The 26,130-nt window shown below is 35.5% G+C and overlaps 2 protein-coding genes across 3 annotated transcripts in view; both read right to left on the reverse strand.

Moving 5' to 3' along the window:
* Positions 1 to 475: 475 nt before the first annotated feature.
* LOC128198848 (ELKS/Rab6-interacting/CAST family member 1-like) lies at positions 476 to 8,716 on the reverse strand. The gene is made up of 5 exons (XM_052886177.1): positions 8,042 to 8,716; positions 7,404 to 7,564; positions 6,545 to 6,692; positions 5,791 to 5,913; positions 476 to 3,916 (listed from the first exon to the last, which is right to left on the reverse strand). The coding sequence occupies exons 1-5, from the start codon at positions 8,714 to 8,716 to the stop codon at positions 3,887 to 3,889; spliced, it is 1,137 nt and encodes a 378-aa protein (XP_052742137.1). The 3' UTR covers positions 476 to 3,886.
* Positions 8,717 to 8,847: 131 nt separating this feature from the next.
* The window catches only part of LOC112045445 (plectin), a 58,859-nt gene continuing 41,576 nt past the window's right edge, over positions 8,848 to 26,130 (reverse strand). For both annotated transcript variants that reach the window (XM_052886172.1, XM_052886171.1), the window contains 11 exons: positions 25,733 to 25,879; positions 23,881 to 24,626; positions 22,737 to 22,947; positions 21,984 to 22,136; positions 14,896 to 15,084; positions 14,247 to 14,386; positions 11,965 to 14,134; positions 10,836 to 11,102; positions 10,471 to 10,676; positions 9,750 to 9,813; positions 8,848 to 9,430 (listed from right to left, as the gene is read on the reverse strand). In XM_052886172.1, coding sequence (XP_052742132.1) covers positions 9,395 to 9,430; positions 9,750 to 9,813; positions 10,471 to 10,676; positions 10,836 to 11,102; positions 11,965 to 14,134; positions 14,247 to 14,386; positions 14,896 to 15,084; positions 21,984 to 22,136; positions 22,737 to 22,947; positions 23,881 to 24,626; positions 25,733 to 25,879 — 4,329 coding nt within the window. In that variant the 3' untranslated portion in view covers positions 8,848 to 9,394. The remainder of the gene's footprint in view (positions 9,431 to 9,749; positions 9,814 to 10,470; positions 10,677 to 10,835; positions 11,103 to 11,964; positions 14,135 to 14,246; positions 14,387 to 14,895; positions 15,085 to 21,983; positions 22,137 to 22,736; positions 22,948 to 23,880; positions 24,627 to 25,732; positions 25,880 to 26,130) is intronic.

The raw sequence follows: 26,130 nt of genomic DNA on the forward strand, positions 1-26,130 counted from the left end.
TTATCATAAAATGTTTACCTATAATTATATAATTATATATTGTTGTTGATAGGTAATAGGTACGACGTTTTAAACCTTTCAGACAAACTCAAACAACCTAGAATAGCTTAATACAATAGTCTAATCGAATTAGTGATGTGATGTGCCGAAACTTATGTGTATTTGCGGATATAGGTATACCTTGTATATACTCGGATATACTTAATCAATAATCATACTTATAAAACGATTTGTATACGAATACAAACATTAGTCTCACGTTTCTAGTCTAAAGTGATCTGTGGTCTCACGATCCGTGGATACCGATCTTAACTTTCTTACGTGATCATTTCAACCAATCCCAACCATCAAAAATCAAAATATAACTAAAGCTATACACCAACAAGTTATTTTATACTGTTGTCTAGCCGATGTTGGTAGGTATCTAAATATTAAAAGAAAAGGGGAGTAGAGCGGATAAAAACACACATTTTGTATTATATGAAGATATTATATTTTCAAAGAACATGTACCTTATATTTTCAGCATAGTTTCGGTCAATACAACGTGTGAAACAGCGACCCACGGCTTAATACCATTATAATAATAATAACAAGTAACTAATATCATTTTAATACCATTATTATTGTGATCATACAATTTTCTACACACTTGATTCAATACAAAAAATTAAGCTGCAACGCTGAGTTGACAACGGATTTTTTTAAATTTAAAATTCGAACACATTCGAAATTCCGATTTCAACGGAGCCTTGCAGCTTGTCTATGCCCAACCTACCATTAATACAATATACCTACTAAGTTTCAGCGACATGTATCAAGTATAAAAAGCCAGTTTGCCAACTCCATTTATTATTTTAAACTGTTTATTTAGTTTTCCAGCATAATTGTTGAAGAATTGACAGCTTAACGGCTAAGAAGGACGATGGCCATTTTGGACCCGAAAACTGATAACCCACTGTTACAAAAAAAGACTTTCTAATGATCGTTTCAGAACGGAAATTTAGATATTTCAAAAGATTAATTATAAGCTTTACGTAATCAGTTTTTATGTAATATTTTCATAGCTTTACACATATACTAACTATTATTATTGAGAAAGTGGCCATGGTCCTTGTAATAGTAAAATAGCATAAATTGAGATCTTTCGATGTTATTATTATAATTCGGCTCCAATAAAATCCAATTTATGAAATTGGGAAAATGGCGTTATTTAAAGCTTTTGCCTAAAACAGCAATAATAAAAATATGATATTATAATAACATTTTATTAAGGATTTAATTTGACTAGGCTAAACTTATTACCACAGTTTAGATACTAACAGTAGGTCAACTTTATACGATTTCTAGTCAATGTAGAAGAATTATTACAATTTATTTTTAAAATTTTCTCACTATTATCTTGATTTGTTAAGCTTAATGGTTAAGGCATGAATTTAATAACAGTTACGAATAAACTGGCATGAATAGAAATACCACTGTTTTTTATTCTTAAAACTTAATAAAATAATACTATGCACATTGACATTTTCGTATGAATTGTAACCACTGTTCGTATTAACTATTCCGTGTCAAATACTTAGGAGTAAATAATATTCACAAATTGGATTTCTTACACGCCGATCATCGCATCACAAACGCGATGCAGTTGTAAAGACATATATAAAAGCTCAAGATACATATTCGATATAAAATACGGTATTCAGCTGCCGAAACGGAAAGTGGCTATTTATTCCCGCGAATTCACAAAAGTTTTCAACAACTTTCATTCAACGTGTTTAACAATGAGCGGACGTTCAGCTATCAAAATCACATCTCACATTTAAACAAAATCAATTTCCTTATTTTATAAGGCAGTGCTTTTGTCGAGTGTAAAGGCGTTGTTTCTATACGATAGCGTACTAATCTCATAGACATATAAAATGTAGGCCGTACAAGTTTGACAGGGATAACGGGTTAGTAATGGACAAAATAGTTCAGCATAATTAGTTTTTCTTCTTCTGTTTTTTCCAGTCGGTTTTTTGTTTAGTAGCTACTGACAAGCTTTAGAGTTTAGAACGATAAATGAAAATTTTGTATCTTTTTTTCAGAAATTTTCTTGGGCTAATTTCGTCTATTAGGCCAATATTAGTAATTATTATTATTGCCAAAATTGATATTTTACAGTAAGGCCTTATCTAAATATAGGCAATTGAACTGTGGTATATCCTGTATAACCAGAATTATCAGCGTCCCTGAAACGGCGAAAAATATTTAAAATAAATCTGCGACTTTTTCCCGCCTGCCATATTTCCCCATAAAGTGCACACTATCGAATTGAGTCAATATAATCCGAATAAGTATTCATTAGTGCAAATGTGGCCTTAATGTCTGATTAAATTACAACTAAGAACTTGGATACTGGTCTACTGTATGTAGTGGACTGTGACCCATTTTAAAAGTTAAATTATTCGGCACATTTGTTCAAAGACGTTTCAGAAGAAATGTTTTTATGACAATTTACGCAGCCTAAAAAGTTCAGCAATTCTATTTTCCCGCGGTTTGAAGTTGAGTTACAGGTTTTAATGAAAATTCCAGAGTCCAAGTCTTAATACGGCAAATTTGGTTTCATTCTATACGTCTATGCCATTTATAAAGTAATGATATGCCAACTGTTCGCTTCGGAGGCCATAATTTGTGCTTGATATGTAAAAGTATTACAAAAAACTACTTGAGTATTTTTAATTATTTGCAGTTCCATATTGTAAACAAAATTGTGTTTCACTAAACATACTAGCTAAGCCTTGAAAAATTGCTTTAACATAAACGTGTAAGTTAACGCAGACCACCGATTATCAATCATCGATTTTATTCAATCACCGATTTTCTTCAATAGCCGATTTTATTCAATCACCGATTTATTTGATGACCGCGTTCTGATTTTGCATACTCTAATAACTTGACCATTACTTTTGGCATGAGGTATGTAGATATAACGGATATACAGCGGATTTGTTAATGTACTCGTAACTGAAATATTATAATACATTTAATAATGTAATTACTAATTTTATAAAGTGTTTGTGTTAAAAATGTCGTTTTATTTTTTTATAGATAGATTACAATCGGTTGCCTGCGCTAGGTCTGACTCTTTGGTACGCATCTATATTATTGAGTAATAACTATATATTTTAAGTAAATAACAATAACTATTATCATTTGGAAAGGACAATGGGTATAGGTTACACCCAGTCACCCAATAAAACAATAACTTAATAATTAATATTTATTCTAAAACAATATAACAAGATTAGGAGGTAATTTTAAATAATAATAATAATTAGGAAGCCGTAAAAAATGTTCATTTAATTACTTTTTTATTAGGATAAAAATAGACACTGAGTGTACATACTTTTTCTAGAAGATTAAATTATTGCTCTATATAGGTATACATTTTTTATTATAATTTAACAATTGGATATCTATAAATTATAAAATATTATTAAACTTGGTTCCATATCAATCGAATCTGTGTGTTTACGTCTTTGAGACCTTTACTATTACGAAAACTAAGTATTAAGAAAAAATAAAGGAAATTGAAAAAGAAAATTTATATTTAGGAACATTTAACAATAATAAAAGAAAAAAAATTGTCTTTGGTCGTACGGCGGTTTTTGAACGCGAATTGGTGGTTGTTTTTTATTAAAAGTAATATCTCCTCTTTATTACAGGCAAAGGTCTTGAACTATACAGCCTCGATGCGTAAACTAGAGATTGCAAGCGGGAGTTTTTTTTTTCTTAAATTGAATTGGTGATAAAGGCTAGTGATAAGCAATGGTAAGGTAGCGGGTGGTGTGAGGTGATGATGAGGCCACAACAAAGTTACGATTAGACTTAGCTTTGTGACGTCACAGAACGGTTGCCGGGATGTCCTCTTCCTGAAAAGTAATGTAAGTATATTTAAGAATTTTAATATTCGAATTATAAAAAATAATTTGGCTACAACTGTGTTTTAGTCTAAAGAGTGAGCATGGGGTAATTGGGAACATTTCAAACACTTGAAAACAAATGCTAAGCTTTAAAGTGCATTAATTTTTAAACAACTGTAAAGGACATCTAGATATCATTGATTAGTCTGTTTGTTTTTCTTCAATTAACCCTAACGGTTAACTCTACCTTGCGGTTGTCAGTAAACGCTTACCACCTAACCTCAGATTGACGGGCGAATCGCAAAGTAGGATGTGATCCTAGCGTAGGTACCCTGCGAGGTCTTACTCTGGTATTGACAAATGTACCTACTACCTATTGCATTGTAGGTGGGCCATCTGTTCTTTTTAATGAGACGAATATCATAGCATTCCATAGATTCATCATGCGGGTGCCTGGTCCATCGTGGGGCAGAGAGATTATCTCCGAATCGAGCCCAGGACTTAAGACCAAAAGTATAGGATTAAGGAATTCCTTTACCAGGTTATACCGTGTGATTCCGCTATTACACTCGTCGACGAACTTATTATTCAACATTTAAACTTATAGGATGCCAAAATTAAAATGACAATGGAAACGAGCGAATTCATAACGCTGTAAGTTTACAAAATGCAGAGGCAGCTCACAAAGACAAAGCTTTATATTATATTCACTCTCAAATTATTAAACCTTAATTATAAACAAATAAAAATTTGGAAGTTGTTCACGTGCATATGTTATTAAATTATTATAATATTGTTATCTAAGTAGATATCAGAACCTGTAGGCCTATTATGTATCTCAGTGTACGGTCAAACTAGGACCATTATATGGCACTACTTCATTTTCATCGTAGTTTAGTTATTGTGATCATTAAACTTGGTTATTTGAATGAAATGACCATGACAACGAAATTTTACATCAAATGGTAGTGATTTTTTTTGTTTTTACGATTATCTAACATGATTATTTTAACGAAATTGCGTTAATTACCGATTTTCCAAAAATAACATTACTACTTGCTACTTTCACTACTAATGATAATGCCACATTACATTAAATGAGGATAATACTGACTGTATTATCATTTAATGTATATATTATTTTGTCGAAAACCAACGTTAAATGATCGCGAAACCAAAATACGATAAAATCGATATATTGGCTTATATTTTGAATCGCTGGTCTGGAAGTCCCCCCCCCCTCCACACAAATTTTTACTAAAGTCGTCAATAATATTTAGATTTTTAAATATCTATTTGCCAACAATGTCTCGGCTCTTCAATGCAGTGTCGTAAATGCTACCGTAGAAGCAGCATGAGTGAAATGGTTTCACATTAAACTATATAATACCAAATCCAACCCAGCTGCAGCTTGTTGACTTTTTTAGTGGTCTTAAATTGTTCATTATCGTCCTACTACATTGAAGAGAAATTATCATATTTCTCTGAGACGTGATTACATGAAAATTTAAATTTTTAAATATTTTTTGACAATACGAGCCAAAACGCTGTTGGTAATGATGATATTTTATTATATTATATATCCTTTGCCAAAAGGAGCGTTTGACAAAAATTAACTATTAATAGTAGTTAACTATTTTGTTTGACGTTTAGTACATCAAGTAACATTGTGACGTCACAAAATGTGTAAAATAATTTAAAAACCTGGGCGTTTTAAATTTTTTTTTTTTAATTATATCTTTGTAGTTCATTTAAGGATGAGGGGCACGCAGGGGAAGATTGCTTAAGGCGTCAAGTTACCTGCATTGCGTACCCTAGTTAATTATCTAGATAGGAGCAGTATGAAGTCCCACACACATTCTTAATAGCAACGTGTACGATACCCAGACAATTACATCATCGTCGCAGACGGCGAGCAGCTCGTCGGCCAGCGTCAGCTCGGGCTCGGAGCCGCGGCGCGCGACCGGCTCGCTGGAACCGCGTTCGAACTCCACTATTTGTTCATTCTGTGGTTCAAATATACGTTGTCAGTAACATGGAAAACATTGGCTTCGTGGAGATGACGCCGCAACCGCGTTGCAATGTGTCATCGTTATCACCATTAACACCCGGTGGTAGTCTACTCCGCTCGATGATTCTGGTAGTTAACTGGGTCACCAGGGTGCCTAGTGGGAGTTTTCAATATTTTCATAATGTTACTATCGCGTTAACGTAAACGCGAATTGAATATGAAATAAATAAATGAATAAATGTTCATGGTTCAAACATAATGTAACTATTAATATATATTTAGTCATATAATATATGATTTTTTTTTATTAGTAAAAGTAAATTGTAATTCTACCTATTATTCTAGCTACATATTTTTATTAGCTTATAATGAAGTTATTTTGAATGGTTAACTTTTGGAACTATAGTACGATTATTAATTCCAGTCAGTAAAATGACAAGTGCAACTGTCACTGAAATGTCATTTTACTCACTGGAATTAATAATCTCAAGTAAGATTAATCGTATGTACGATTATTAATTCCAGTCAGTAAAATGACATTTCAGTGACAGTTGCACAGCACTTGTCATTTTGCTGACGGGAATGAATAAACGTACTATAATAAAAATGTTTGTATCCAGTCTTACCTCAACCTTAAGTCTATTGAGCAGTTTATCCTTTTCACTCTTGAGCTCATCGCATGTCTTCGTCTCGTTCTCATCTAGGACTCCTTTCACTTCCAGCTCTGCTATCTGTGAGTCTTTTTCACTGATCGCTCCTTCGAGTAGGTCGTGTCTGAAATTTTGACGATATAATTTTTGTTAAAAAATTCATTTTCTAAATTAAAATAGGGTTTGTTTTGCAATCTAACAGTTTTGTATGCTACCACAAACAATTTTCTTGTTTTTGAGCAACCGGGAAATAGACAAAAGAATATTTCGACGAATCGACAAACTCCTGCTTTTTTAAAGTCAGTTAAAAGAAAGACGCCGTGAATGGTGGCATTTATACGTGATTGAAACCTAATCTATACTCACAATAAATCTGTAGAGAGGTCAATCAATTCTGTACATTAAATATTTTTCCAAAATAACTTACAGGGGGTGATTAGTGATCGATACTGACGCCAAAAATGAAATCAGTAAAATTTATGTGTCTGTCTGTTTGTATGTTCGTTATAGAAACAAAAACTACTCGACGGATGTTTACGAAACTCGGTACAATTATTCTTCTCCTGGGCAGGTTACAGTATACTTTTCATCACGCTACAATCAATAGGAGCAGAGCAGTGAAGGGAAATGTTGGGAAAATGTGAGAAGTTACTCTATTTTTACAGCGATACTACTGTAAGGGCTGAATTAAAGAGGTCTAAGGTCGGACGAAGTCGCGGGCGCCCTCTAGTTCCCTAATAAAACTTGAGATAGTTTTTTTAACACCATTGGTGAAATCTCTACAATGACTTACACAAGTCTATTTACCATGGAAAAATCTAAATAATTTACTTACATTACATGCGAAAGATGCCGCAGTACCATGCTCCTCTTCGCCTGACAATTCTGAAGGGACTCCTCGAGTTGCTTCAGTCGTTTCAACACTGCTGAACATGTTTTGCAGTTCATTACCGATGCATTCTGCAGTGAAAGTATGCGTTGCTGCATTTTCTTCATCTGTAAATATTAGGATTAGGTTACAAAATCAAACCTTCAATTCAAATTTGAAACCGGATTCATTATCATCATCATCAAACTGTAAATTATTTTAATTACTTTTAAAACTGTTTTGATATTAATTAAATTTTCTGATCAGGCTTTTGCTTTTGTTGTAGTAAGACGTACATACATAGGTGTTGGAGTGGCGTGTTTGTGTTAACTGAAAGAGCGTCAGCATTGGAGCAATGCGTTAGTAACTTATCATCTGCCTGTTTGAAATTTTTGGAGAAACAAGCACCGTCTATTTGATAAACCATTTTTGATGTCATACACCTCCCTGTGTATTACATTTTTTAGGCAATAATTTAACAATGCCTTTCTGTTGTGCCGACATTCCTTTAGAATGCATAAAAGCGTCATCTTTATTATGTCTCATACTTAGAGAGTTGCTTTTTTACATAAATCTACCAAATCTAATAAAATTATGTAAATTACCTTTTGTAATGTGTCAATTCTCTTCTGTTCCTCTTCGTAAAAAACTTTCTCTCTCTCAGCTGCTATCAAAAACGATTCCTTTAGAGCTTCTTCTAATTCCAGTATTCTTTTATCATTGTAAACTGGAGTTATTGCGTTGGGGTTTTTGTTCAAAACTTGCTCTAATTCACTTATCCTCTCATCTTTACTTCTGACTACAGCTAGTAATTGTTCAAACTCTGCTATGTTATTATTCTCTCTCAAGGCGTCTTCTAAAATAGATATACATCTTTGCTGTTCTATGATTTTATCATTCTTTACTTCTATCTCCTTAGTGAGGTTCGCTATTTTTCTTGTCAATTTGCAAACATTTGACTGTACAAGTATGTTGTTGTCTTTATGTAAATTGATCAAATCGTTGTAACTTCTGCTAAATCTGCATTTATCAAGCCTATCCACTACCTTACCACTCTTTTGAAGTTCGAAAAAACTTTTACTTTTCTTTATGCAATTCAGCTCTTGGCTGTCTGATATTTTGAGGATTTCGGATAGTATAAGCGAAGATTCGTTAAGCTCTATCTCTAAATCTATAACTTTCATTCTACTCTCTTCCAATTTAGTTTTAAGTCTGTCTCTTTCTTTCAGGGTGTTGGTTAGGTCGCCTATAGCTGCTATCTCGGATTGTCTCGCTCGCATTATCTCCTACACGGCAAGGGGTATAAGTTGAAATGAAAAATGAAAAAAATAAATAAAATACAAAAAGAACTTTTTAATAAGTAACAAAAAAGTCCAACAATATCAACTCAAAAATAAGTCGAGAAAGGTCAACATAGATTTCCTTTTATTCATAGTCAATTGATATTTCGCATAACAAGAATGAAAGCTGTTAACATCGACTAGTGGACAACTTACGGTTCTACCTACGAGTAGATACATGAATACTTAACAGTTTTACAATATTGTTTTTATCAATACTTAAAAAATAATTCCCGCTGAACACGATTATTTAATCTTTTAAACATCACTTAAAAATTATCGCTAAACTAATAATTACCTTAGTTGTGTGCTGGTTACAATGAACTGAAGTTTAAAAACCTGTATTTGTTCATGGTTTTCATTTGATTATCAACAAGAGATGATACTTGATACTTTATTATTATCTGAACACTTCATTATAATATTCAATACAAATTTCAATAACATTACTTAATACGAATTGCAATTGTAAAGCTTATGTGATATAAGTTCTTTAACAGAAAGACGTGGAGTCTGGAGATGTCGCTCACGGAATTGTTAGTACTCGCGACGGTTAAAGAAAAAACGTTAACGAAAAGAGAAAATAAATAAATGACAGTCTTGGTGAGAAGAACTAACTTAGAAAAAGCTTTTGAGGAAGCCAGCGGGCCCGGCCTGTAATGCAGCATGAAAATAACATATTAGTAGGATTAGTATTCGATGATGTAAGTGCGGGCTTAAATGACAAATAATCTGACGCACGTAATCTAATTCCACGTCTTGATACCCATACTTTTTACATACATACGACACATAATATAATGTATGGCTCTAGAAGTACGATTGGATACGCGTTAGATTATTGTCACTCTAATGAAATTACAAACATATTATTATCAGTATTTGTTAAGTATAACAGATCTTTAGTAATTGTTAATTTCGAAAACATTTCTAGCATTCTATGATACAATACTACATCAAGTGCAAACATTACCTCTTCTCTTTGTGCTTGTGCTTGTTGCTGACTTTTCAGTTTGGCTTGGAGGTTTCGTATAGACCTGAAAAATATTTCTTGGTAATCACTAGAGAAAATATTTTAAAATATTTATTTAAAACAAAAGAAATAGCTGAAACCGGTAAGTGGTACAAATTTGCCTCTCCAACTGAGGCTACATATTTGTTCCTTTTGCCGTGGAGACTCTTGGAAGAGGGATGAAGAGATGAAGTCGCAGTGCCAAAATATTTCTCTGAATTATTTCACTGCAGAAGATAGTCTCAGATTCACTTTTGCGCAAAGGATCAGCCTGGCTGTCCAACGCAGAAATGCAGCCAGTATTCACCACCACCATACCACGTGTACATGATTTGTATAGTTATAAGGATATCTTAGCTTAAGTTCCCTATTGTATTCTTTCTCAACAACAGTAATAAAAAAATATTTATTTGAAATATTTTTTTTTACATGAAATGCAATGAAAAAAATCGTTATTACACATCAGAAATTCAACGTATTTTAATGACGCTTTATGTGAACTGACAGTCGAGTCCCTTCAAACAGTCTAGTAAACTAAACCTAAGCATACTTGAAATAAATGAATTTTGATTTGATTTAATTAGATTTCATTTACTGATTTTTTAAGTAAATGTATAATTTACAATTTATATTTGCAGGAACAAACTCTAAATTATTTTGATAAAATATCTATGATATTTACTGTTGCAAGTCCATGATCTGTTTCTCTTTCTGCGCCTGCTCTTCTTGTGACATTTGCACGAGTTGCAACAGTCTCTCGGTCTCTGCCGCTAGCCGCTTGGACTCCTCCTCGCTCGCACTCAGTTGAGCCTTCAACTGGTCAGCCTCTTTCTGCGTGTCTCCTAATTTGCGGTTCAGATCTGTGACCGCCGCTGCACTGCCGCCAGCCTTTAATATATGAAAAAGTAATTAATTTACATTATATCAGATAACATTTTAGATTGGAATTACAGATATTCTTAATAAAAATTAGTTTTTTTTTTTCATTTTACTCATAGTAAAATGAAAAGTCTTTAAGCAGGTAATATAAGCTTTAATTTTTGTTACCTTCCTCAAAGATGCTTCCATTTGGTCCATTTGCTCTTTTCGTTTCTTTAACTGTCGATCTAATTCCATCAGCGATTTCTCCTTTTCTTCCACGTCTTTACGTTTATTTTCAACCATTCTCCTGTTCTCTTCAAATTGTTTTCTCGCGTCGTCTAACTTTTTGAATTCTTCTTGCAGTTGTCTTCTAGCTTGAGCCGTATCTTCCCCAGCTTTGGCGTTCTGGTTGCCAGCTTGTTGGAGTTTCTTGTTCGCTTCTCTGAGATCGAGCTGTTATCAAAAAGATTTATGTCAACTATATGATATGATACATATGTTTTCAGATATGTTTAATGCCCAGTGAAAAAGAGTGTAAAATTTCAAATAGCAGCATCAACAAATTTATAAGCTCATTTTTGCAAAGATAATCTTAGATTTAATCAGTTTTTAAGCCCAATATTACAAAAGCGAAAGTTTTTACATAAAATTTGGCAAAGTATAAACGCAGCAGCATATTTAATGACAAAAAATAAGTTTTTGAATATCTTTAATAAACATGTTGCAGTACAAAGTCGAATAGCGGATACGGCTGAAAGAGATAAGAAAATATAACAACGATTTAATTAGTTAAAGCTTTATGCGTTTACTGCACCGAACATTTTACACGACAACACTGAGATGTTTGTACTGGACGAGTGCGCATGTGATTTCAAATGTCTGGTGCACGTCGATTATATGATATTGTACATTCTCATGAAACTGACGTCCAAATACGTTGCGATGATGAAACTAATAAATAAATACGAATAATTATAATGAGGGGTTGGAGGATGCCCTGCGGGCCGTGGGAGGCATGCTACTATACAACAGTTATGTACATAACAACCGGCGATGATGATCTCAAACAAAAACTAAACGTATGAACATCGAAATCATAACATCTACTTCATAACACCGGTGCAATGATTTAAGCAGACAACGCACGCGACTTCGTGACGATTCAATCGAGTTTTTTTAAACATCGCAAGACAGCTTGTACATTTATTAAAATAACATTCAAAATAAATAATTTAAGAGTTTCTGATACAAACTCGATTCAACCACGCATTGCCGTCCCGACAACCGCTCGAGCTCGGGCGATCCTCCAACTGACCTGGCTCTTCTCCAATTCCTGAACGAGCATCTCGAGCTGCGACTGGCAACGCTCCCTTTCCACAGCGAGCGACCGCGCCTCCGCTTGTGCCGCTTCAAGCTGCTTTTGAACCTCGCGCACGTCGGACGGTCCGCGCGCTTGAAGTTGCTGCAATTGCTGTTGTTGCGCCTGGAATTGTTTTTCTATGTATTGTAAACGCTGCTGGCATTCTGATAACGCTTTTTCCGCTGCGATTGCTTTCGTTTTTTCTGATTCGACTGCCATTTTCCATTTTTCAATTTCTCCAGCTTTCTGAGCATCTTTCTCGGCTTTTTCTGCTCTTTGCCGCAGAGCATCTTTCTCTTTGGTGATAGATTGCATATGTTGTTGGAGTTTTACAATTTCTTTGTCTCGACTCTCGATAACCGATTTGGCGCCACGCTCTGAATCTTGAGCTATTTTTCTTTGTTCTTCCTTCAATCTACGTACTTCTTCCCGTTGCTTCTGGAGTTCTGTCTCTGATGAATTCAATTCTCTCTGGAAGTTAACAAGCATATCCTGTGACTTCTCCAATTGAGCTACCAATTGATCACGTTCTATTGTCAATTGCTTTGTATCAGCCTCAAGTTTCACTATCTGCTTTTCTATCGCATCCGCTTGGTTATCTCTTTGTTCCAATATAGATGCCATCTTTTCTCGATCTCGAACCGATTGAGCTAACTCTTGTTGTAGTTTTACTAATGTTTCCTGCGTTCTATGGTCCAGAGTTCGCTGTTGCTGTTCTACATTACGCCTCATATTCTGTATTTCAGCTCTTAAAGCATCTCTTTCTTGTTCAATTTGACGCATTTCTAAAATCGTTCGCTCTAGTCTTTCATGCATTCTCCCCAATTCGTTGGTCATTCTATCGTACTCTACTCGCGTAGTCTCATTTGTTTCCTGGTATTTAGCAAGATGCATCTGTGACTTTTCGAGTTCTTTTGCCAGACGACCAGCTTCCATTTCAGTCGCGTCTCTGGCTTGAATAGCTTTTTCCAATTTATCACGAAGACGTTCAATCTCCAATCTATCTTCTGTTCTAGCTTTATCACCAGCAACTGCCTGTAATTTCATTCTTTCAATCTGTTGCAATTCACCCTTAAGCCTTTCGTTATCCTTATCCAGCTGTTCTGAACGCAATTTTAGTTTCTCACACCGATCCCTGAACTTCTCACACTCAATATGAGCTCTTTCTAGATCTGTCCGTTGCTTCTCCATTGCAGCACTAAGTTTAGTTACTTCAGTCTTAGAAAGTTCAAGTTGTATATTAAGTTCGTGGAATTTAGTTTCCGCTTGTTCCTTTTCACTTTGAAGACGTTGGATTTCAGCCTGCGATGTCTCGTAACGCTCACGATGTTTATCTAGCTCTCCCTGTAGTCTATTTATTTCTGTACTCCATTTATCCTGTTCGAATTGGTATTTACCTCGGAGGCCTTCGACGCGTTCAAGCTCCGAGCGTAGACGGGTAACTTCTTCCTCGGCCTTCCTCGCCCGCTCCAGTTCTAGAGTTGTCTTGTCTAGCCGTGTGCGCAGTCGTTCCACCTCCAACTTGGTTCGTTCGTGTTCTTCTTTACTATCATGATATTTTCCATAACGAGATGCATATCGTTCAGCTTCCTCCCTTGCTCCACTAGCATCTGCCTTCACTTTATCTAACTCTGCTTGGACTCTTCTAAGCTCCGCAGATACTTTGTCATGTTTGTCATACATTTTCTCCAGTTCTACTTGGACTCTTGCCATTTCTTCTTGAGTTTTCTCATTCGATGCTTGTGCTTTACCACATTGCGTCATTGCACGGTCATATTCAAACTGTTGACGTTCATTATCAGCTATTAACTTTTCTTTTTCTGCTTGCAACCTTCGTAATTCAATTTGACCCTTTTCATAACGATCTCGAACCATTTCGATATCTACACATAACCTATCCATATCCTCTTTAGCCTTTTCTTCTTGTTCTTTAGTTCTGCCTAGTTGTAAAGATGCCCTATCGTACATTTCCTGTAATCTAGCATGTTCGTCTTGTATTTTCCTTTGATCCTCTCTAGATTTGGTTGCCAGAATAACATTTTTCTCTAACTCCAATTCAAGTCGGTCTTTATCTGCTTCAAGTAAGTCTATCTTGTTTTGTAGACGGTAGATTTCATTTTGTGATCTGCGAAAAAATAAGCACAATATTAAAAAGTTTCGTTATTTTTGCAAATAGATTCTTTACCAACTACTACAAACATTGCCACCAACACAAGACAACATGTAAACAAATGTACCTATCATACTTTTCAAGCATTTTTTCGTATTCTTTGTGCGCTGTTTCTTTTTCTTCAACAGTCTTTTGTGTTGAGTATAGAGCTTTGTCTAACTTCTCTTTCAATATTTCCAGCTCTGTCAAGGCGTCATCTCTCTCCATCTGAAACAGAAAGAAAAATCAAACTGTACTGTGTGATTTGTTAAAACTTTTCAATATGACGAAATAATAATGCATTTTTTGCTGAATATTTTTTTCACAATTTCTTGAGAATGTTGACCTGAGTATATACGGCTTAAATTTAAACTTGATACCTCCCAAATAGAGGGTCATGACTGACAGACAGACAGAGGGACACCAAAGTGCTGTTATAAGGCTGCCTGTCCACCAGAGCGGAGCGAGGGTGCGTAGCGGAGAAACGGACTAATGCGGAGCGGAGTTGCAGACCATGTTAAATAAATATTTGTTAAATTTAATTTATTTAAGCTCATCTTTATATTAATTTATAAATATAAACTAGTCCTTGTCTACTTAAGAGAAGCGGAGATTTTGTGCAATCCTATTGGTTAATTTCTCCGCTGCCTCGCTCCGTTTCGGGGGACTGGCAGCCTTACAGTTCCGGTTTTGCTTTTTGAGATATGGAATACTTAAAATTATAAAATGTCACCTACCGTCAATTTCTGATGTTGCTGGTGTGCCTTCTCCCATCTCTCTCTGAGCACGTCCAGCTCTGTGGCTGCACTGTCTCTGTCCCTGGCAGCGCGGTTGGCGGCAGCGGCGGCCGCTTCAGCGCGCTCGCGACAACTAGCGGCCTCCGCCAGTGCTGTGTCTCGCTCTTTCTGAACGCGAGCTACGAGTGCCTAAAAGAGAAAATAGATATTGAAAGTTCATATCATCAGTATTATCAGCTTAGTTGTAAAGGGCGCCAGGTTTTCCACATTTAAATTTTAACATGTTGCTCCAATTGGCAAGCTTATGTTTTGAATCTGTAACGAACACTGTCAGCTGTTACTGGTAATGGGTACCGATGGTTAAAGGTCCGTTTATATCTACAGACACAGTACGTCACAGACAAGTAGCGTGGCAGACACCTTCTATTCACACTGCTCAGCAGGTAGCTAGAGACACCTAAAGTCCTTTTCATGAAAAAAGTCCCCCAGACGCGGCGTTAATGTCTTAATGGCGATAACGGTGATTTGGTAATGGCGGTCTTATTGTCTTTTGTGTAAGGCGCTGTCAATTTTAGTTCAGGTTTCATGAAAACGACTCTACAGACATGAACAGCACAATCAAAATATTCTTCCCGCGAATACTGGCCGGGCGCGGCCCGTGTTTGTCAACGTCTGGGCAGCCGCGCTACGATATATATAAATACGTTAATAAACACTGTATAGAAGAATATTATTTTGTCTGCCACGGCACGTGTCTGGCACGCTAAATGTCTGTAGATATAAACGGACCTTAAGCCGTGTGTATTCATTGAGGTACGGGGTGTAAGACCTTTAACTTTGCAACTCCGGGCTCTGGTGCTACCATTCCAGCACCTTGGATGGACGATAAGGTGCAAGTTAAGTTTGCGACTCTTGAGGTACACGAAATGCTGTTTTTAATCTCGCCGAAGTAATGAACGGGCTCTATGAAGTTTGACGTGAGACTTCCAATGGGTCGAGCTTACTCTGACGAAATTATGTGAGATTCAAGCTTTTATTTTGTTCCTTATTAGTACGTTAACGATCAAACTTTGGCAAACTTGACTTTTCATTAATCTTTGTTTGGCCGCAGACGATCGAATTGATTGACAACAAAAGTTTAATTTTATGAAAAAGATCGTTTAATTTGTTTTCAAGGGACCACCCCTTAAAAACAAATTAACATAGCTTGAGTAAGTAGCAATAACCAGGACATGCTATCTAGGTAAGCTATCAAAATCCTTTAGTTTTTATAATAGGCGGAGAGTTAGCGACATCCAGACCTTCGACATTTTATAAAAGCTCATGCTCCTAATATAGGTGAGTAATAATTTTTTTTCTTGAGGCTTCGGTCTTCGGTCTTTGAGGCTTCGGTCGTGGCTAGTTACAACCATACCGGCAAAGACGTACCACCAAGCGATTTAGCGTTCCAGTACGATGCCGTGTAGAAACCGAAAGGAGTGTGGATTTTCATCCTCCTCCTGACAAGTTAGACCGTTTCCATCTTAGATTACATCATCACTTACCATCAGGCGAGATTGTAGTCAAGGGCTAACTTGTAAAAGAATAATAAAAAAAATGAAAATGACGAAGGTCTGGGGTTTACGGGTTCTTAGACTATAATTTGAATAACGCTACAAATCTGGTGGTCGTATCTAGAGTACGTCACAAAGTTCACCGTACTCAGTTTCAGCGGAAACACGATCGAAGGCTTGTCGCGAACGGCCGATAAATCAAACGTTATCGTTAGCGGCGATCTGCGCCCACCGACGATCCGATTGCTTTAATCGTACGACAATCGTATCGCACTTGTATATTCTATGCGATATTTTTATTTCACAACCAGCGGACGCCTGTGACTATGTTCGCGTAAAATTCAGTTTTTTCAAATACGCATTTTTCCGAGTTAAAAGTTTTTTTTATTTTATCCTTTATTCGATCTCGATCACTTCTTCTATCTTTTAGCGAAAGTCCCATTAAAATCGGTTTATCCGTTCTGATTTCAAAAACTGTAAAACGATTATTAAACGATCAAAAATGATCATTTTATACTGTAGATATTATTAACGTGAGAAATCACTGCAAAAAGTGATCCTTTCGCGACTCCACTGAACACACATGGACAGTTTTGTGTTGTTTACCTACTTACATTATATATTTATGTACATATACAATATACATATAGTTTTTAACTAAAAATTGAAAATCCTTTCAAACCTTACTGCCCTCCAAACGTAGGTCAAAATAAATGGCTTACTAATACAGTACTCTACTTACTCGTAGATACTTACAGATCATGAACTGATATAATCATCTAGCCTTACAAAATAAGATATTATATCTGTCTACCGTAAGCTCTCGTCCTATATACAGGATGCTGTATTTCCCATAACTCTGGGGTTATATTTATTACCAATAATTAGTTAAAAAAGGTTCTAAAATTAATATTTCCAGAGTAAATTATATTTCTTTCGTAAATAGATAAATGTGTCCCTTATACGCATCCTTATAGATAATTATGACGTAGCCAAACTTTAAAATTTTAAAATGCTAAGGTGTGTGTTACATTGGTAGTCGGAATTATTTGAATTACTTTGTATGAAAACAAAAATAAGTTTTTATTTTTTAGTTAGTTAAGTTTAGTTAGTAAAATATATTAGCTATGCCGTTCGGCTCCATAATATATATAAGTGGACTCGACACCTTGAAGTTATGGGAAATATTCCCTAGTACCCCATATATATGTATAATTTAGATGTTTTTTTTTATTTATACGATTTTAGGGAGCTTACTCTGAAATAAATACCAAATTCCACGCGTATAAACTAGGTTTGCATCGTGGATGCATAGCTTTATCCTTATTACATCAGAGACCATCGCCTCGGAGATCGGAACAGGCGAGACGTAATCAATATTGGTTTTAGTTCCAATAAAGTGAGGAGTCAAGGCACTTTTACTGCCCCTACAGCCACACCGATTATATTCACGTAGCAACTTTATGGTAACTCTTGCAAGTTTGCAATTTCATGATAAATCGCATCAATAGTAGATTGATATCGACACAGAATAGGGATGATGACAGTTTTTTAAATTGTATGTAAATTAAGAGTATGCTAGTAGTAAAGCAATTTTGTAAAAGGTACAGGGTATCTGCAATCGTTACTTTCGGAGCTACAGGGATTTAAAGGGTCAGATTTGCGATGCTGACGCGGATCCCTGAAAAACGCCTCATACAAAATGGCACGAACTAATGACGTCGTAAGTAATGTAATGATCGTTAGATTTGTATGTGCGTTCAAACAAAGTTACTAATATCTTTGTTATTTGTGCGTTTATGTTTATAGTTTATTTATTAAAAAAATGTCACATTTAATGTAAGGAAGATAAAACTATATGAATTTTCATCTAATTAGGATAAAATATTTTTAATAGATTTTGAAATTTTATATCTCATTTATTTTGCAAATATCCAGACACTCTTTGCTTTTTATGTACGAATTAGTTAACATTGACCCTATTTACCCGAATGTATCATAAAAATCAATATATTCAAATCTAGTCATCATCCCCATTTAAAGCTTTTGTGCTTTATATCCGTGGTTATTTACGTGTACATTGCTACATGTACATTGATTGCTACGTGTATCAACTGTAGTCGACTGCAGCCGTCGATAGCAGTTGCTGTTCGTGTAAATGAACCCATAGTTTTACATTCTACTAGTGGGTATGGATGAAGCTTCGACCCACCACGTTACTACAATGTGGGTTGGCGGATTTGGGGAGATAATATCTTATTTTTTTATTTAACGATTTTTTTAACGATGACCAGTGCTCCCTATTTTACTATTTAAGTGAAAAGCCTATGCCATAGTGTAGTCGTCGTTATCAACCCCATATATGGCTCACTGCTGAGCTTGTTTCTCCTCTCAGAATGAGAGAGGTTATCCCAATAGCCCACCACGCTGGCCCAATGCGGATTGGCAGACTTCACACACGCAGAGAATTAAGAAATTCTCTGGTGTGCAGGTTTCTTCACGATGTTTTCCTTCACCGATTAAGACACGTGATATTTAATTTCTTAAAATGCACAGAACTGAAAAGTTGGAGGTGTATGCCCCGGACCGGATTCGAACCCACACCCTCCGGAATCGGAGGCAGAGGTCATATCCCATAGTGTAGTAATCAAACAAAATATAACCATAATCGAACGGGTGGGGATCGAACCTTGTCCTCTCTTATTGAGTCCAATCCACTAACCATGAAGCTATTGTGGCTATTCTAACGAGGTTACATAATGAAAGTGATGATAGCACACAAGCGCACCGATGTGTACTGAGATGCACTGGCGTGTATTGAGACATGTATTACTTACTGTAATGTGCGACAAACAGAGAGGTAGCTTTAGTTACTAGTCATATTTTAGGTTCGTACCCATCGATCGTAGATCGTTAGATGGGCCCCGAAGTGTCGCGGAATAATTGTCATTGGTTTCGCAAATACTTACGAATGAAAAGTAACAATTTTCTCATTATATTCGTGTTGTGACTTGTGTTTTTACACTTCCAAAATGATCACGAAGGCATAATTAAGGGACAATATTTTTTATATGCGCTCGTTGCATACTAAGTTAAGATGTGCGTGCACGTCTTAGAGTAATGAGATGAAATTGTGCGTTCTTTAATATGGAACATAGATATAATCTAACGATTTATATCTATGTTCGTACCAATGCCTGATCCTACAACCTATACATCTTTAAGACAAGATTGAATTGATATAGATAGGTTTCATGAGGACGAGAGGTGTATAATTTCTTGAGATTTTGTGTAAATGATCGACCGGCTCACTGCTGAGCTCGAGCCTCCTCTCAGATTGAGAGGGGTTAGTCCAATAACCCTCATTTCTAATTTGTTTGTTAGTAAGCAGTACCTACTCATCAAGAAAAGATGTATGGTAATTCTCACTCAAAGAATTTCGTGTAAGAATTTCCACACTTAACGGGACAGCTATAACTAAAATAAAATTGTTTATAAAAAGTATGTCGTATTGAATGACAAATAAGCCTTTTGATGATGTTATCTTTCAAAAATAAACAGCAATGGCGGCGAAATATAAATATGAGAGCCACTGGAGGCACTCTTATGATGTACTCTAAATATAAGAATCCTATTTTATTTCTATCAGTTTCTCCACAGATATCTTATTGAAGGTAGCCCTTTAAGGGTTATACATAGTCTATAAACCACAGGCTTTCTATAGCAGTAAAATGAAGTCTAGCAAAGTTGTTTTTCAGAATGAATTGCACGTAGCCACGGAAAGCTTCGTGCGAATATTCATAATTCATGAAGTATAGTCTGTGCTCTCGTTTCTTATCGTTTATTTATGCATTATGTATATGTATGCTTTTACTCTGTGGTATGACCTAAGAGTTAGGCTTCGTAGGTTACAAGTACCGACGCGGCGGTGAAAGCTAACTTTATAGGAGAGCCGTTCAAAAGGCTTTTTTCATGCAAGTCACATACTATTATTACCTTTTTTATTCTATACAAGTTAGCCCTTAACTACAATCTTACCTGATGGTAAGTGATGATGCAATATTCATTTCTAATTGCATGCAAGTGACACATCATAGGTGTTATATACCTATGATGTGTCACTTGCATGCATATGCCTGCCAACCTGCTGGTCTATTCTCTAATTTTAATTTGGTTCTACTTAGCAACCTATAATTAAACATCAAATCAACTGATAAATGTCATCTACTTACTGTCACAGAATACATATTGTACTGTGGATATCATGACATTTGTTACATAGAATCTCAATTTCGTATATGTCAACTAAGATACGTCAAAGTTAGTGAATAAGTTTCACGAAGAAAGTTAATTTTCACGAAATGAAGCTCTCCCTCTTTATATTTTATTGGTTTATGTAAAATAAGCTCAGTGAAACAAAAACGCATGAGCTGTCATTCAAAGATGGCGCCGCTGCGTCTAGACGCGACGACCTCCTTGTCTGAGATGGTTACATAAGATGGTTAATGACGTCATATTTGTTGGAGGCTCGTAATTTACGATCGTTTCCATGCCAAGTTTAGGTATGTGGTGTATCGATCGAAATAAATAATGTATAGTTTCACGAGTTGGTATGGTATGTCATAGCTTCTACGACAACGATGGTAGGTAACTACATACATCTTATTCCCGAGGGTAGGTGGGGGTAGGCAGATATTACATCCTTTCACTTGCACAATACTTGCACATCTCCCTTGCTCCTTCCATTCTCGGTCTCGTAAAAATTTGTCGGTTTACAACCCGGGTTCCAGGTCAACAGTATCTACCATATTGTTGACCTTTTTTGATTATGTCCAGGAACGTTTACCTTGGCCTTCCTCTTCCAACATTTCCAATCACCCATAGTCATTTTTCATTCACGCTCTCTTACCCAAACTATCTAAATATATAAATTGATTCTATTTCAGTGGAAGAGTTAATTTAAGCACGCCCCATAGACCATGGCACTATTGTCATCTCGTCGGGCCTCTTGCCGTCATGCCTGAACATACCGGGAGGTTCTAATAGCGCAGGAATAGCGGCAGTGGCCAGTGTGCGACTAATTATATCGTTACAAGGTTAAGCCTTGCCATCCAGAGGCGTAATAGCGATTGTTCAATTCCGTCATTAACGAGGGTACAACGCCTGTGGCGTGGGATAGGATCGTGGTGGTTCTGTTGTTCAAAAAAAGGTGACAACACCTTGCTGAAGAACTATAGACCCATCTTGCTATTAAACCATATTATTCTATTAGTAGAAGGTAGATCTGGTTAATCTGTTATTTTTTAAGATTGTTTTTGTTGAAAGCAGCTGATATCTCTTTAAACCATAAGGATATCTCCAGTGATATTTAGATCTCGACATTGGAATCGACGGGTTTGTGGGCTGAGTGAGATCCGCCTGGATGGCTTCATCAGTGATATCCACAGGTTAAGCGATATCTTAAGTGCTTCATGTTCTGTGGAGAATCCTCGTCTGATGCCGTAAGAAATCAGTGATCTATGTTATTAATCTTACCTGCGCTTTGTCGTGCTTGTCTCTGAAGCGATCAGCATCGAGTTGAGCAGTGTCTCGTTCTTTCTGCAGTCTCGCTGCTTGACCGAGGGCTTTGTCGAGTTGTGACTGTAGAGACTCGAAGTCGTAGGCAGATTTCTCACGATCCACTTGCAACTATTAGTAAAGCAAGAATAGTTTTAATAAACGCACTAAAATAGCAGTGTTTATAACAAAAAAAAAAACACCTATAGGTTTATAATATTAAACTAGCCAGCCTTTGTGTTAATCCAGGGTATAATCTATCTCCATTCCAAATTTAAGTCAAATCGTTTCAGTAGTTGGCGTAAAGGAGTAATAAACATACACACACATTTACATTCAAACTTTCGCTTTGATTATATGTGTATGACCTAGCAAACTATATAAACTTCAACCTGGAAGTCTTTACCATCAAATATTTCACTTACATACTCAAAAAATACTTTCTACCACTAGATTTCGCTGTCCAATATGTAGATAGTTTATCTCTGTTTTATATTACTTCTTTTCATCAACCTTATCAGCCAATGAACATAGACCACTTATAAGATCTTCTAAACACCTCGGTCACCATTTCAGGATTTTGGTCCCCAACATCTCTTCACTCTTCAATTTGATCACTCAAAGGTACTCCAAGCATAGCATTTCATCGCTCGCTAAGTGACTCTGAGCCTTCTTGTGAGGCCCATAATTACTAACTAAGTCTTACTTCTATTACCCTTTAATTAAACTTACCTTTCTCACTTCAACGGCAGATTTATCCAATTTCTCTTGCAGTTTATCAATCTCCGAGTGCGCTGAATCCAACGACGCCTGAAGTTTGTCTTGCTGTAATTGTGCCTTGCCCAGAGTGGCTTGTGTCCTTTCTAGTTCTTCGCGCGCCTTATCAAGTTCTGCCGTTGCCTTGTCGCGTTCGGAGTGCAGGCGGCTGATGGACGATTGTACGCTTTGGAAAAATAATATTCAAATTAGTGTTTATTTTTATTTATAAACTAACGGACGTCCGCGATTTCATATGCGTGAATTTTTTCCAAAATCCCGTTGAAACCATGAGTTTTCAGGGAGACTATAAGTTGCAAATTCAAAGCAATTATCATAGAGTCCAGTGAAATTCCTATTAAAAACCGTTCAGTCATTCCAAAAAATAGCTCAGACAGAGAGACGGCCAGACAAAAGTTTTAAAAAAGCTTGATTGTATGTTTTGGTATCGTGTAAATAAACCACTTGATATTACACCCTTATTTTGAAATCACTGACAGACACTTTTTTATTTATATCTTTTGATTTATTAATTAATAGTAAAGATTTAATGCAAGGATAAATTATTATTATTGACAAGCTCTAATTTTTAATTTTAGTATTATTATTTCATTCAAAGATGTAACTAGAACTTTACATCCATCATATTTGGTTAAAAATACCATGTAAATTAAGACTATATGAAAATTTCGAGATAACATAATGTGAGTTTAGAAACCACGACAGCACAAATCTTTTACTTTTATTAAATGAAACTCATCACAATTTCTGAATGAACTACATAAAATGTATCTTATTCTCAAAGTTTAAGTGGTTTTCTAGAAGCAATTATAACTTCTCAAGGTATCTTAGCTAATTTAACTTTAATCTTATTTTCTTTTCTTTATAAATTACTAACTACTGCCCGTGATTTCGTCCGCGTCAATTTAAAATTTTTACTTTCCTGCGGGCGCTCTTCAGATTTCGTGATAAAAAGAAGTCCATATTCCAGAATAATCTACTACCGTCCCTTATTCAGTAATTTTTGGGTGATTAGCTAATAAACATTAATTGTATAATCTTGAGTTACTTAGACTAGATTTTAGTGGGCTGGAAATATTTAAATAATGTTGATAATTACCGATCGTATTCTTCCTTTAGACTATCTTGTTCAGTTTGTGCATTTTCAAGTTTTGCTTTGAGACGATAGACTTCACCTTGTGACTTTTCAAGTTTGTCCTGAAGGGCGCTGGCTTCGGATCTAGCCCGCTCAGCATCTGCTTGCGTTACTCTCAATTCTGCTAATGTTCTTCTCAACTCTGCAGCATTCTTGTCGGCTTTTTCTTGAACTCGATCCAATTCTTGAGATGTTGTCAATGTACTCCTACCAAACGTTGTCTGAGATCTTTCAAGCTCGTGTTTTAGTCGCTCATTCTCCAGTTCGAGTCTAGCCAGCCGTTGTTTAGCCGCTTCCCAATCAGCGCCTGATCTGCCTACCTCGCTTGCCGCTTTGTCTAACTCAGCCTTTGATTTTCCTAACTCAGATTGTGAACTTTCTAATTTAGCTTCGAGTCTGTCTTTCTCTGCTTGAGCTCTTTCTAACCTGGCGCCAAGTTTCTCTACTTCACTTTCTAGTGCGTGAAGTTTCATCTTATAATCTGCTATCTCTCGTTCATGTAGTTCTCTTTCTTCATTCTTTTCGTGTTCAGCTCTATCTCTTTGTTCTCTAAGCTGCTGTATTTGCTTTTCTTTGTCACCAATTACTTCTTCAAGGGAGGAAAGTGCACCTTCAGATGAACAATGGTGTGCTTGCATTGCATTTAGTCTAGCTCTCGCCATATCAACTTGATTATCCTTCTCTTTTAGGAGGTCTTCTAGGTTTTCGATCTAAAAAAAGTTTGTATAATGTAATAAACAGAAAATACACTTATTAGATTAAAAGTTTAAAAAAATGTGGTTGATTAAAAAAAATAATAAATATAAAAGAAAAAGATACAAACAAAAATAAATAAACAGATAAAAAGTACGTACCTTTTAAAATAAAAAATTAAAACGAAACACCAAATATAAATATTAACCACAATCACTAGCACTACATAATACACATAATTATTTAAACTGCAAAATAAATAATTTAACAAAATTTAAGCAAAAAGGTATAATAGCTGATTTATTACTTTAAAATAGCAAATACTTATAATAAGTTGGTATTAAATAAAAGGAGAACAAATCACAACAACGGAAAGGAAAATACAATAAATATACTCGTACAAGTAATACGGTAAACATTTAATAAATTAGCTTCTGTAAACAACCAAAAATATTTTATAAATAAAAAACATACACTTAATAAAATGATACTATTAAGAAATTTAGTTACTAGAAACTATTAACAATTTTGCAAACAATTTTAACTAGTTAACTTTAACTTGTCGAGTGAAGGGTCAACCCTCGAACCAAAAAGTTTATCGGTGTTCCATGGAATTTCCGGTAGTTAAACTTTTAAACCATCAATTTAAATATCAAAATTGAGTTTAAAGCTACCATTTTGTAATTTTAATTCTAAATATTTTCCTACAATTGCAATATGATTAATAGCTCTAAACCACGTGTATTAGTTCCACATCTTTAAAGTGTGAATATTCTATTTAAAAATGTGAAAGTCCGGAATGTATTGATTGTACACATAATGTATCATAAATCAGTCATTTCAAATCTTAATCAGCAAATGTAGCCTCTAGATTTTAAACTTTCAACAATTGATATTCATAACAATATAATTAAAAAACTAGCTTCTCATAATAGTCTTCTAATTGTTTTTATAGCTTTTTTTTTATATGAAATTCAAGCAACCTAAAATTAACACTAAGTGTTCTTCTACCTGCAATGTATGAATATACTAGCTAAATTAAGGGTTTTATATAAATCTAGCACCAAGAGTATTTCTATAATTTGAGTCATCTACAGTATCTGCCACAGCATCCAACCATTACCTTCCTCTGCAACACGTTGATCTTCCGATCCTTGATCTCTGAGTGATCTCTAAGCTCTGCCAGCTCGTGGGCAGCCGCGAGCACCGCTGCAGTCTTCTTTTCCACCATCCTGCTCTTTTCATCCAGGCGGGCTTTCAGTTCTTCCACCTGTTCAAAAAAGAAATGATAACATCAACTGTATCGTTTGTTTTTTTTTTTAATTTGTTAAATATTCTAAGATGTCTTTCATTATTATTGAAGCAATTCTCGTATATATATGTATACTTATAATATGAATCTTATATGATTTAGTATACCGGGGGTATCGGGGGCGATAAATCGATCTAGCAAGGTTTCATTTTTAGAAAACGTACTAATAATTAATAAAAGATCTAAGTTTTCAGTACCATCCAGGTACT

This window comes from Bicyclus anynana, chromosome 2 (genome assembly GCF_947172395.1).
Source record: "Bicyclus anynana chromosome 2, ilBicAnyn1.1, whole genome shotgun sequence".
NCBI lineage: Eukaryota > Metazoa > Arthropoda > Insecta > Lepidoptera > Nymphalidae > Bicyclus > Bicyclus anynana.